The sequence below is a fragment of the Bemisia tabaci genome, chromosome 9, assembly GCF_918797505.1.
Source record: "Bemisia tabaci chromosome 9, PGI_BMITA_v3".
Lineage (NCBI taxonomy): Eukaryota > Metazoa > Arthropoda > Insecta > Hemiptera > Aleyrodidae > Bemisia > Bemisia tabaci.
In genome coordinates this window covers 33107091-33121507 of record NC_092801.1, presented here as the reverse complement: position 1 = coordinate 33121507, position 14417 = coordinate 33107091, and the positions used below count along the sequence as shown (strand labels likewise).

At 37.1% G+C, this 14417-nt stretch overlaps 1 protein-coding gene across 1 annotated transcript; it reads right to left on the bottom strand.

The window, feature by feature from the left end:
- Positions 1-6155: 6155 nt before the first annotated feature.
- On the bottom strand, positions 6156-12685 carry LOC140225530 (uncharacterized). The gene is made up of 5 exons (XM_072304730.1): positions 12182-12685; positions 10735-11045; positions 8807-9013; positions 7527-7733; positions 6156-6278 (listed from the first exon to the last, which is right to left on the bottom strand). Exons 1-5 carry the CDS (start codon positions 12321-12323, stop codon positions 6156-6158), a joined length of 990 nt encoding a protein of 329 aa, XP_072160831.1. The 5' UTR covers positions 12324-12685.
- Positions 12686-14417: the final 1732 nt, after the last annotated feature.

The window sequence follows — 14417 nt, the reverse complement described above, 5'->3', positions numbered from 1 at the left end:
TTCCAGTGGCGAGGCGTAAATGATCGATTATCGATATTTCCCCATTTGAGGCTGTGGTAAAGAATCGATTATTAAGGCGTTCGTTGCGAACACCCTGTTTATCGATCATTTCCCACAGGCTTAAATAGCAGATTAATCGATGTATCGCAAAGCACACCACGCCACTGATTGGTTTCTTAGCATTATGTTGAGACCCTTTTCACTAATTTACAGCCAAATCGGAGATGGTCAGGTTCCACTCATTCCAGGCCTAGTTGTGTTGACATGGCATGACCCATACAAGTTTTATCATGCCAACTGGTTACTGTGCACCGTAATCACACATGATCGATCTTAAATTATGCATTTGAAATGGTTCTAATTACGAAACGTATGATGTTGATTCACTTATTCGCTCAGAGTAAATTTTTAACAGTATAGCCATCGATATTATAGTTCTCGTTGCGAATACCCCGATAATCGATTCTTTCCCGTGTTTTTAAATGGCAGATCAATCGATTTATCGTATAAGTAATATATCGTAATTGTGGCGAAGCGTGAACCAACCGGCTATGGATGTATTTCTGCCAAACGGAACTATGTGCATTGAGATATGAGCCTTGAAACCCTTTAGAATATATGCATAACAAGGCTCACACCTAAATGCATATAGTTCCGACTGGTAGAAACACATCCTGTTAAGGGTCTTAGGCAAGTTTTGAATTTGAACACAGCTCATTCAGAAATTCAATATGTTGCAGGGTCACGCTCTCATAAGAAAAGGAAGGTGTGGAATAGGTCTTCAAAGTTATGGGATAAAGGAACCGTACTTGGTTGAACAACTTCCTCCAAGTACTTCAGCGTCAAAAGCGAAACTCAAACGGAAAAAGACAAAGAAGACATGAAGTAAATATCATTTAATGTGTACTTCGAGTGTAATTCTTTTATTTATACCATCTAATATTGATAACATTGTACAAAATTATGAGTACACCATTCAATGTAAATGGCAACGATCAGTTCATCTCATTTTTTGAGCATCTAACGTCCCTTTCACAGATCTGGTTACAATCATGAAGCAAAATATACTTCCTCGCAGATCCAAAACAATAAAAAAGAGCTCGGTCTCTTTTCCGCTGATCGGAGATTCAAATGCAGAATGGAATAGTTGGATTGGGCAAAACGCGAAATATAGTTATTTTGACTTCCAAATAGGCAAAATTGCATTTCCGCAAACTGAAGGCGAATCAATTATCGGCTACCTCGGAGACTTTAACGTGAAAGTAAAAAAGTTGGATGGGTCGAAACGCATGATAAAACTATTCCGACTTCCAAATAGGTAAAATTACGTATCCGCAAAATGAGGGAGAGTCATTTTCCGACTGACTAAGAGACTTTAACGCAGAAGTAGAAAAGTTGGGTGAGACGCCGGAACGCGTGATACAACTATTTTGACTTCGAAATAGGTACAATTGCATATTCACAAGATGAAGGAGAACATGGTGTTCTATATCATCCCAACTATTCGCTCCGTCAAACTCAACTTTCAGTTCGTATAACCAAACTTATGAGGTTAAAGGGAATGATGAAACAAAATTTGGTTATACGAATGAAAAAATCGGTTTCATTCCAAGGTTTGAACGCTCAACGCACTAACTTTCACCAAACTTGTGCGAAAACGTTGAATGTCCAGGAAATTAATGCGACTGCGTTTAATTTTCTGAGAATTTCTTCGAACGTGCAATTTTTTGGTGAAATTTCTGCAAGCATGAAATGCCATAGTGCGTAAACTGCATCCCCGGTTGCTAGAAACCGCGTAGGCTGAAAAACTTTCTGAATCCCCGGATTCCAATATGCTGAATCAGATTGACACGTGTCCTCTGATCAATACATGTTCTCTGATCGACATATGTCCTCTTATCGATACACGTAACTGATCAATCCATAAAACCATAAAATTCGCCCTCCTTGCGAAGCACCGAGGATTCCGGGGAGCAGTATGTGCGCAGATATTGGCGTCGATTCTGATTGACATATTATTCTGTGATCATAATTGTACTCACTGCTAATTGGACTATGATTTGCGAGTAGGAACAACAATTTCTGGCTCATTAATAAAAATTAAAAACAAGTATATTCATAGGAACATTAATGGTTCATACGTTGTTTCTAAACTGAGCTAGAATGTATAGTTCTTAATTCCAAAATGTAATCCAGGATTGGTTCAAATAACTTTTAACGTTTTTCAGACTTTATGTCCCTGCCGCGGACCATAAAAAGTGCCGACTCTAAAGGAAACTCAACTTTGGACGGCGATGTTCTTTAAATTTATCATGAAAATAATGTGGTCCAGTGAGTTATGCCAGCAAGAAATGCCTATGAACGTTTAAAACTTTATTTTCCTAGGATAAAAGTTGTTGTTCAGGGTCTACGGTAGGGACAAAAAGTCTGAAAAACGTTAAAAGATATTTGAACCAAACCTTCAATTCATGTAAATAACAACGTTCAACCTTAAAAAATGTTCGTTATACGTTGAGAACATACATATGCAGAAAATTGCACCTACGACTGTTTTACCTAAAATGGATTAGAAGAGTTATATTCCTTAGATGAGACTTTTTTACTCTCTAAGGTAACGTGCCTCAATTCTTTGTAATTCGAACGATTGACACATATGATATATGGTCTTTCGGATTGTGCGAAAAACAGAGAACTAATTGAATAACATTTTCCGCCCAAAAAGTACTGGATTCATATCTTCGAATCTTAATTTTCGTAATCTTCGATAAAACGACAGTGCGAACCTCGATCCTCATTCGGCAAATAAGTAGAACGCATTACTGACACATACCCCGAGGCTATTTTCTCTGTAAGTAATTATACGCAAAAAAAGGTTCCAAAAAAAAAAAAAAAAAAAAAAAAAAAAAAAAAAAAAAAAAACTACTAAAAAGCAGAGGTGATAAATTTAAACTCATTATATTCCACAATGCCTCTCACTTTCTAGCCAATGAAAAACAGGGAAAATTTCTTGTCTGAGCACACGCAAACGGCACAAAAACTATTGAAACGTGTAGAAAACAAGGCTGACTGTGCAATCTACGTCAAAATGACATGAAAATCGTGCTGTCATAAGGTTAAATTTGCAGTCTCACCGCAGGAGAGAACTTATCTCGCCTGCGTCGAATCTGTAATGGGTTTGTTGCACGCGAAAGATACGGCCGACCGATTACCTTTTCTACGGGGAAAATCGCTCAAAAGTCACGTTGCACATATCAATAAAGTCTGAAATCAACTATCCTTAGCGCGCAATCTGCGTAATGGACCACTAGACAAGGTACGAATTTCAGCATTCTGATACATGTTTCTCAACTAAAATTTCACGTAAAATACGACGCGCACAACGAAAATTACCGAAATCAACTCCTTCCAGAGATATTTAATGATTCTTGATGCGTGAATTCAAACCACCCGCTCATGAAAACTCAATGCTCTACGTGATTCACATCGTGAGTTAAACGTTATCATGACAGTCTCTGCGACATAGAAATCTGGCAACCTCAATCTTGACGCCTTGGCTCAGCTGTAGCAAATTGCTTATAGTTTGAACAACACATGGTGAGAAATGAACATTACTCGATTGAGAAGCTTGTTGAAACCGTTGTAGTGCGCGATATGACTCACGTAGAGCTTTTAGTTTCTTGTGGGTGGGCAGTTCAAATTCCTCGTAACCAATGTGAAATAAAAACGTTAATATCTTCGTTTGGAGTTTGTTTCATTAGTTTTCGTTGCGCGAATCATGCTCTACGTAAAATTTTAGTTAAGAAACATGTATCAAAATGCTTAAATTCGTACCTTGTCTAGTGGTCCATTCATAACGTTTTTTTTCTAATTTACCCTGTATGTAGGCACATTTTCTTGGTCACTGGCAGTCAGGTTTGCCCGGAGACAGATCTATAACCTATATGAACAAACAATCTCGCAAACTGCTTCAAACTCTTCTTGCGTAAGATTTCAATTTATTCAAAGCTATTATTTTTTTTGCAAAATAGGTAAAGAAAGAAATAGGAAACAAACGCTTGAAAACGATGGAAATTATACAAGAGAAAATGTTATTGGTATTGTCCGTTCTTTCAAGTACACTGAAAAAAAATTTGCTCTGCTCAAAAATGATGATCCTTGAATTCGCCGCCAAGAATTTTTTTTATCTTGATTTAAGCTGCGAATACTTCTTTATACAAGAAAAATAATACATGGGCTCAGCAAAAAAACTAGTTTATATTAAGCAGCGAAATTCTTGATTTAAGAAACAATACTTCTTTGGCAACAAAGTCAAGATTCTTTTTTTGGCGGCAAAATTTAAGATTTGCGACGTAGTAATCAGAGGTGTGCATTTTTCGACATAAATCGTCGGAATTTTAGACCACACAAGGGCTGTTGTCTCTTTTTCCCCCTCAAAGAAATTAATCTAAATTCAGCAGTGGTAACAAAAAAAGAACAGCTGTTTTTTTTTTACCCTAGCGGTGGGTGACTTTATTTTTAAATCCAGACAATGAGAAAGCAGAATATTTTCAGTGTACAGAAAAATGTAAAAAATACCAAGTTATAAGTGAGTCCTTCCTGAACAAGCACAGATTTTACTTTTAAAATTAGTTTTGAACAATTTTCTCATCTAAAACAAGTTATTTCTTGAAACAATGAAGAGGAAAATCATTCAGGGTTATACACATTTTTCCTTCGCATTAGGTACCTTTTATAAAAACTCAAAACACTCTTACATACACTGGCAATTCAGTCCACATTCCAGTTCCCAGTTTTTCAAGGAAAAATCGGAATGAATTTTTAACTAATTAAAATACGAGAAACAAATCTTCGCTATGAAATCAGAACTCTCAATCAACATTTGTCTAGTCTAATTTGATGACCGACATGCGACTACGACTATAAATAACGGTAATAGGCATAAGATTATCAATTTCTGAACGATTTCTTTCTGTGCGTAAGATACCTTCAGTAAAACTGCGATTACAAAACTCTTGGTAATCATGACAAGCTATATACGGTACTTGAAAGCTTGAAAGCGTGAAGCTGTGAAACTTTTACATCCCAATCAGACATATTTATGCCAAAAAATTAAGTGCCTATTAACGAAGCTGATCAAAAGGAAGTAAGTAATGAATTTGCGTGCTTCGTTGCTGATACCTTCTGTATTAATTGGTTTGCGATTACTTTCAGTCAGCAGTAGCGTGGCGTGAATAATCGATTATCGATATCTCGCCATTTGAAGCTACGGTAAAGAATCGATTACTGAGGTGTTCGCTGCGAACACCCTGATAATCGATCTTTTTTCATAGGTTTAAATGGCATAACAATCGATCTATCGCAATTCACGCCACGCCACTGTAGTCAGCGTAGGGAGCATCGGCGAGGCGTGAATGATCGATTATCGATATTTCGCCCATTTGAAGCTATGGTAAAGAATCGTTGTGAACACCCTATTATCGATAATTTTCCGCAGGTTTAAATGACGGATCAATCGATATATCGCAAGGCACGCCACGCCACTAATAAGAGGGTTTAATGGAGATGTTGCATGTGTGAGGAATTTGCGATTTGACCATCGATTCATACGTAAAAGTTCGCGAGGAACACGATGGTGCCATTGGTTTTCTCCGAAATCAACTCCAAATCTCAAAAATAGCTCTCAAGTTGAGGCCAAAATGGAGGGGATATCCCACGCTATCCTAAAAGTCCACGTCTACATCAAGACAAACTCTCAAGTCTCCATGCAAAGATAGAAAGCATAAATACATTGACAGCTGGCTGCCACTTTATTTGGGGACTCTAAAACTGCAAACAAGGCAACCCTGCTAATGTGTTTGCTCCCTATCTTTGCATAGAGAGTTTGTCTTGATGTAGAGGTGGACTCTCAGGATAGCGTGGAATATCCCCTCCATTTTGGCCTCAACTTGAGAGCTTTTTTTGAGCTTGGGAGTTGATTTCAGAGAAAACCAGTGGCACCATCGTGTTTCTCACGAACTTTTACATATGAAACGATGGTCAAATAACAAATTTCTCACACATGCAACATCTCCATTATTTATCTCAAAAATTTTAAGGTACACTGCACTCGGATGAGATCAATTTTAGTCACGGAGTATGCGCTCCTTCAAGACGAATCAATAAGAATCCCAGGAAAACGGAGCCTCAGCGTTGATCGTTGACAGAACAACTGGATCCGTTAACATTTCCTTGTGGATTTTTCGATCTGATTTGATGAGCTGCGCTGCTTTGTCCGATATCTTTCAGGAAAAGAGAAAATAAAATGAGTAGTCAGAACATTCTTTCATTTAATTTGGCTATAAGTTAAAAATGTCTATCTCCGATTGCAACCGCCGCAAATCTTCGTAATGTTTTAATTGATTAGCGTAAGATCAATCAACAATTTTTCTTGGAATACGGTTGTCTGCACTTATCCAAGCATGTTCTAAGAAAATTCTGTAAGAATATTTTTATCATTTTTCCGTTTAAAAAATAAAGCATTGCCGGAGACTTAAGCGTTGCAATTTGCAGTGGAGATTTGCATACTTTAGCCATGAATATACACTGTACAGTGTGATAAAAAAATCCGGCACCATCACCTCGATAAAATTTTACTAATTGAGCACTGTCAAGGTCAACGGGAGTTACTTTTTAGCCCCTTGAATTCTGCACAGCGTCCCTGAAAAAAGACACAGAGCCTAACCTTTTTTCAAACAGCAATCCCTCCTTTGTTACATCCTGGAAAGAGCCTTTCCTTGGAAAGAGCATTAAAAAACATTTTAGCATAAAGTTGAGGAGCGGCTGATTGGTTGAAGTTTGAAATGGCCAAAAAATTTAAGGTCCACATCTATTTAGGGAACCCCTTCCAAGCTCCCTTCTCCCTTCCTTAGCAACTTTAGCAATTCACACCTCTGCAATTTACACAAAAAGTGTGTTGCAGAGTACTGAAAGGATATGTGAAATTATGTTTCCAGACTTTGCAATCAAATTTGAGTGAAAAACTTAAATTTTCATCACTCATAAAACGAGACGATAGCAAAACGGTGTATATTTGGTCCGCTTCGTTGATTTAAAATCGCGCTGAATTTTTAAAGTGATTTGGTATGATTTACGTATTTGCGATATCATGGATAGCGCTCAACTGTTAAAGATTCTGTAAAAATCAGTAGGACATTCCAGCAGCTAATCAACCAAAAAACGTGATACAGAGTACTGAAAGAATACATGAAATTATGTTTTCAGACTTTTCAAATAAATTTGAGTAAAAAACTTGAATTTTCATCATTCACTGAACAAGACGATAACAAAACAAATAGTGTCTATTTGGTCCGCTTCGTTGATTTAAAATCGTGCTGAATTTTTAAAGTAATCGGGTATTGTTTACGCATTTGCGATATCATGGATAGCGCTCAACTTATTGAAGATTCGGTAAAAACCAGTAGGTAAGAATTCCAGCAGCGAATCGCAGCCTTAAAATGTAAATTTACATGAACAACTCAAGAACTTACCCGGTTGATATCGTTTGCGGTAAGTCGACTTTGCCGTCCCAATTCAAACAGCACTAACGAATGCTGCAACTTCACTTCAGAATCATAGCTTCGCAAAAATTCCAGGTTTTGTAGAACAGAGTTGACTGCCCTTTCTATGTGCGATTTATCATGACCGCGAGAGAGCTGGTTGATTGCGTTTTGAATTGTATCACCGACTTTGAATTTCTATATACACAAAATATACACAAAAAAAGGCGTTGTAAAAAAGGGGAAATAAGAAAAAAGGGAAATAAGAAAAAAGAAGAAAAAAACAATAATGGAGATTTTGCAAGACATTCGCAATCCAACCGTGTAAGTATAATGTTGCGAGAACAGATTGATGGCATCAGTTTTCGTCCAAACTCTCTCTGAAATTTGCAGAAAATCCAAAGAGGAGAAGTTGAATTGGTAGGTCACGACTGAATAAACCGAGGTTCAAATCTATAATTGATTCTCTGATATGAACTCTTTCATAATAACTCTGTCATGAAATAGCAATACAACATACTGCCAATTTCCTTTGCCTTAATAATTACTTAGTACTTATTTGCATACATGGTTACGTATATCATGATTTTTTTATTTTTCATTTTTTGCAAACGTGCCATGCAATATCATAACCTGATAGATCGATGGGGGATCCACCGATCCGTTTAAACCCCTTCATTTCATTTGATATGCAACTTGATCTCAAGAAGTCAAAATAGTAACTCGATGTGTGAGTAAATGGACCAACAGGCTAAGGTGATCCAATCATCAAACATACGACAGTGCGTTTTACTGCCTCGCTGAGGAAGAACACCGGATGAGCATTCGAGCGTTGCCATATTTCTTTCAATAAATTGTTTATTGTTGAGGGAGATCATGAATATTTTTCCTTGAAATTTTTAGGAAGTTTAGATCTCAATACTAACAAAATTCTCTGAAAAATTGGAAGAAAAATATCTATAAATTTTACCAAGGAATGCGTGTTTTATCAAAGAAAATTTGGCAACGCCTGAAGGTTCATACGGCGTTTGTCCTTAGCACGTCAGTTTAGCAGTGGTGTTTTCTATATGACTTGCCCCTAAACTTGATCCATTTCACTGAAAATACTCTGTTTCAAGTTGAATAATATGAATCCGCTGTAAATATATGTTTTATTTACATGCATATTCAGCGTAAAAACGCGTCCCTTAGGAGGGGTGCTGGGAGGGGGGTGTTTCCGTAAAATTCTTGGTTGATATCGAAGGATCGAAAATAATTTTGTATCGACGAACCGCGAAAAGTGCGTTGATCAACAACTTGCTGACAGATTCTTGAGGAGGGAGTAGATGTTTCAATTTGTCTGGGACTCCCTGTAGCAGGAATAAAGTTGCGTCATGTCCTGCCTCCGCAAGCAGCCTTGAAAGCGCCATTGCAAGCCCACCGCTCCAAGTTTCGGCTACGATCGAGTATGGGCCATTCTTTTGAATTCGAAGCATCGACTAAAACCATAAAAAATTCGAAGTTCGAAAAAGAGAAATTATAAAATTAGATTGTAACTGAGAGACGGGTTGAGCTACTCTCTGGATTTTCGAAATTAAGGGGACGAGGTAGATATTATGAAAGAGCCACGTCAAAGCGTGACGTGAATTGCGATGTATCGATTGTTATGCCATTTAAAGCAATTGAAAAGGACCGATAAACAGGGTGTTCGCAGCGAACACCTTCATAATCGATTCTTTACCATAGTTTTAAATGGCAAACAATCGATACATTGCAATTCACACCACGCCCCATCGCCCATCGCCCCTAGTTCCACCCTTAGAAGTGCCATTCGTTATTCCATCAAAGGTGGTCGCAAGTCTCCTGCGACTGCACTTGTGAAGGCACAGGTCTCACAGGGTAGAGAGAAAGTCCAAACGCCTTCAATGTTTCAACTATGCAACAAAGACATCCTCTGATCACGAATAGTTGCATCACGATAAATGCTACGATTACATCAGCATTGTACTACATCAGATGGTAGATGAACTGCCAATGGTCCGTCTTCTTTGTAAAAAATAACGCAACTCGAAGTTTTGTGGGAAAAAATAACTTTTAACGCAACTCACTGAAAATTCTTTTAAAAACATTAACTTTTTAAAACTTTAACTCAGATAAACAAGCAATTATTGACGACAATGGTCTAATTTAGAATCAGGAAATGTGTAGCTTTTACCTGGGAAGAAGAAAATGAATAAAATTAAAACTTGAATGAATTTACTCGGTACTCGGGATGAATTTAACTCGCCAATCCACAAGTTTGGCAAATTAACTGAGTCAGCTTTTACGAATCTCCCTCTTTTTTATCTGATACATGATGTGACTTTTGCAACAGTAAAATCAGCATTCGCCAAGAAACCCTCCAAGTATAAATCATTTATGCAACGCTGATTTGCTCTAAATAATGCGGCTGTACGCCACATATCGAATGTCTGAGATTGTTTCCACAGAGTGGAGTGTTGCGCCACTCAATGGCATTTTTTCTGAATCCGGAAAGACTTTTTTGCTGTTGATCTTCGCCTCACATTCGTGGGAGAGTTCATAAGCCCATACGATGTTTCGTCACGAAAATAAAAAGCCCCGTATCTCGTGAATATCTGATTTCCTCCAAAAATCTGTGGTGGAGATCAATAGTGAAGTATAGTCGCAAAACACTTATTGAAACGCCTCCTAAAGATTTTCCCACTAACGCAACTTCCATTTCTAAGTTTCTCCTTAAAGTTGAAATTCCTTTAACTTGACAGTTTCCGATGTACATAATTTGACCTGAAGAGATTTGGTTTTTTCTCCTTCTTCTTTTCCAAAGAGACTTCTCAGTTAACGGCTCATTGTAAACGCTAACTTCTCTCGAGATGGGATAGAAGGAAACATGTATACTGTATCTATCTTTACTGGAACATTTAGGGGGCTTGGAGGACAAGGCGCATAGGTGCAGTTTTTGCTATTTCGAGAAATACATGTTTGAATTTCCACAATCACACGGATGCTTGTGGCGGAAAGAATGTTTAAACTGACTTTTTGATGCTTTAAAATTGGAGTTCGGAGCAACTTTTTCACGGAGTATGTATTAAGACTAGTTTTACTTGTAATTATTAATCATCTCAATTTTTTCAAAAACTACACTCATGCGCCTTGTCTTCCATGCCCCTTATTTACACAATGATTTATCGCTTCTTTTTACCTCTAAGAGATTTGAAGCTACTTGATCAATGGACTTTGCATCGGAATGAATGTGTGCAACAAAACAAGGATACATCAGCCTTGAGATGAGAGATCTCATTTGTGTCTCGCAGAATGCCGGAATGATGAACAAAGGTCGGATGTCTTGGTGAAGAGCGATCATAGGTGGTGCTAGAGAGGCGGTCGGTATAAATCTAGCACGAGTCGAAATGTCACATTCGGAGTCCCTCGTGGTCAACAGTAGTCCAATCTCCTCCAATTCCTCCACTGATGAGGGCAAGAGGTCTTTAATTTGATTAGCCTCGTGGCTACCTGATGTATATAAAGCAAAAAAAATTGCGTGTTGACTTTAAGTAGACTTTAAGGCGATGATAGGCTTTCATGGGGTTCTGCTGCAACTTAAATGCTAAGACAAATTAATTTTGAACGATTTCAAGAGAGTTCCCCTTGACCAAACTTGGCCAAATAATGATTTTTTTTTTTTTTTTTTTTTTTTTTTTTTTTTTTTTTAAATCTGTAATGCATATAAATCACTTTTAAAAAATTCTCGACTTTCTATACAAAAAAAATCAGAGAATATGCAGAAGATGAGGCAAGCACCGCAAAAATGATTTTCTAACAAATACGAGGTTTCCTCTTCAGTTCAACCTGATTTTTATTTTTTTTAAAAAAAAATTAGAAAAAGAAGAGAAAAAAGAGAAAGAGAATTAGTAGAACGTGTAACGGTATTCCTCTTGATGAAGAGAGGATAAAATATTAAGCCGGAATAGGATCCTATCTTTTTGGAGATTACAAGATAATAATGAAACGTGGGTGTCTAAAATTAGAACTTTCTAACATTATACCCGTCGCTGACCAATCAACAGATTTTGGTCACCCTTGTTTGCCTTTCTTGATTTAATTAGTCGATTGAGAATATTTTAAATATTTTATTTACATTCCATTCTTATGTCAAATTTCCCACCAAATGTTGCCTTGCTATCAGGATTTCTTTAGAATTTAGATGCACGTGTTCAAGGTAAAAAAAAACTAAGCGACGAATGACTTGACTCTAAATGAACGAGAAAAAAACACTAAGAATTGGCCCGAATACTGTATTTAACAAGGTGGAGAAATGGTGCTGGGTCCACGCCATTTCGCGAGGAAATTAAAGCCAAGAAGTTCCAAAAACTATAATCAGAGTCAAAAATAAATTATTATAAATTATTATTTATTATCATACTTTACTTTTTACTCTAACTATAATTTTTGGAACTTCTTGGCTTTGATTTCCCCGCAAAATGGTGTGGACCCACCACCATTTCTCCATCTTCTCAAAATGAAATATGTACGCAAGATTTGTAAGCCTAATTGCTCCTTTTGATTTAATTAATCTTCACTCTAGCAAAATATGTTCAGATGTGATTTATCAACACAGCACTCTCGCCGAAATAATACAATGTACAAACCAGAAGTATTTTGATCGTTCTTGATACTTTTTTTGGACACGAAGTATACGGCTTGCCTGTTTGTATTCAAAAGTGCATGGTTAAGGACTTCAGTCGGGTCGACATTGCCATCACGGATCACCGATATCACATTTTGAACCATCGGACATTGTCTATCGTGTATGTTAATGATAGGAACTGCAGGACTCGCACTTATTACTATCTCTATGATGTCCTTCACAAATTTAATATTGTTTTCCTGCGGATGAAAGTTGTAAAATTCAACATGAAAAACTCAACGATATTTTATCACTTACTGTAGAGGTAGTTTAACTTTGAAGTGGTAAGAACAACACGACTTGATGCTGCCGTGCTATGGAAGAACGTCGTATGCGACTTCAGACGTTGCCAAATTGCATTAGATAAAACATTATTTTCCGGAAACCGAGGGATGTTTTTCCCTCGAATTTTCCAGAGAATTTGATTCCTGGTCAATTCTAAATCATCGGAAAATTTTAATAAGTCATATTCGTAACTCTTATCAAAAATGAACATTTTATTGGAGAAGATTTGGCAACTCTCGAATGTTCATGCGGCGTTTTTCCCTTGCTCGGCAGAAATAAGCTCAATTCAACAAAGAAACACAAGAAAAATACGCTTAAAAATGGCTGTAACGAGGTTAAGAATTAGAGTAAAACATGGGATTTTTTAAACCAAGTACATACTCATTTTTTGCTGTAACAAAATGTGGAAATAAAAAATTAAAACAGGTAAATGAGCAAACATGAGTTGAATATCAGTGCAAACTGGAAAATACAGATGGACAGAGAGGCACCACGAGCATATTCCAGTTTTCAGTTTTCACTACTTCTTCCATTCTACAGTTCACGCTAATTCTTAGTTGCATGCTCAGTTTGGTGTTTAAATTTTTAATTTTTTATTTCTACTTTTTACTCAAGTTGAGAATGAGCATATCAGCGGTGAAACTCTCAAACCGCACGTATCTCTTTTGCGATGTCTTAAAGTCCTCGATCTCATCGTCTTCTTTTGAGGGAGAACAAATCAACATGATTTATTACAGTTTTCGCAGAATTTCCTTCGCACACAGAAAATAATCATGGAAGTTTTTAAGAATATTGAGATTCAGTATTTTTCCAATCCAAAAATAAAGTATGTCTAGAGGTCTGGAACGTCGCAGACCGAGGTACGCCTAGAAGATTCCCTTATGAATCAATAAAGAAAATAGCGCTCGTTTAAAGAAGGAAAGATGCTTTTATAAAAAGAAATATCACGTACATCAAGCAGAAACCCGCTTTCATTCAGCTATTTCATTCTTGATACAAAGTAAAATCTTCTTGACGGCATTCTCAAGAATGTTTCTGCCTATAATTCGAGTTACTTTTTTCTCCGATGAAATTAAAAAAATATGCTAAATTTTATTAAATACGGATGCTGGAACTTAAAGAGTTTTTGGACTGACGCTCTCATTTTGCGCCATGGTATTTTGATTTATTATGCGAGGAAAGCTCCATACTCTTAAAAAATGCCTGTTGTGAAATACTCGGATAGTTGCTTGAGGTGCCGCGCGCCGCGCGGCCAGCACTAAACGCGCATTGGCGTCTTCAAACCTAAGTGGATACTTCAAGCATTGCGCAATGCGTGAAGTATCCCCTTAGGTTTGTAGGTGCCAGTGCGCGCCGCTCCGCTCTGTGTTGGGCTCTAATATCTAAACTCGCGGAGTCAGCGTTTTTCAACTCATGTTTTTGAAATTTTTGCACACTCTGCACGGATTATTCTCATTTAAACTGATAAAAAAAAATAAAAAAAATAAATAAATAAAAAAGTTTATTAAAGGAAACTATATTGTGTGTCTTGTAAATATTGAGGCGGTTCCGTGTCAAATCTAACGATTTTCAAAGCACTTTAATTTTTCTTTTATATTTTGTGCTTTTACTGTGCTGCAGCGTGATGGACGCACAACTAAACGCTCAAAAGTGTACAAATGGGCTAAAACCAAACATTCACCAATGAAAATTTGAAAAAATGAATCAAAAGAGGAGAGTGACATTTCATTTAAAAAATGAGTTACCATAAGAACACCTCCTTCTCTCTCGATTTTCTCATTTCCATATTGTCAATATAATTCTACATATGGACTAAAAAATAAATCATAGGCCAAGTTACTGTTGCTTATTTTACGCGTGGACGTAAACCACTGGATGAAACAGTTGCGCGGAAAAAAAATCGTCAACGAAAT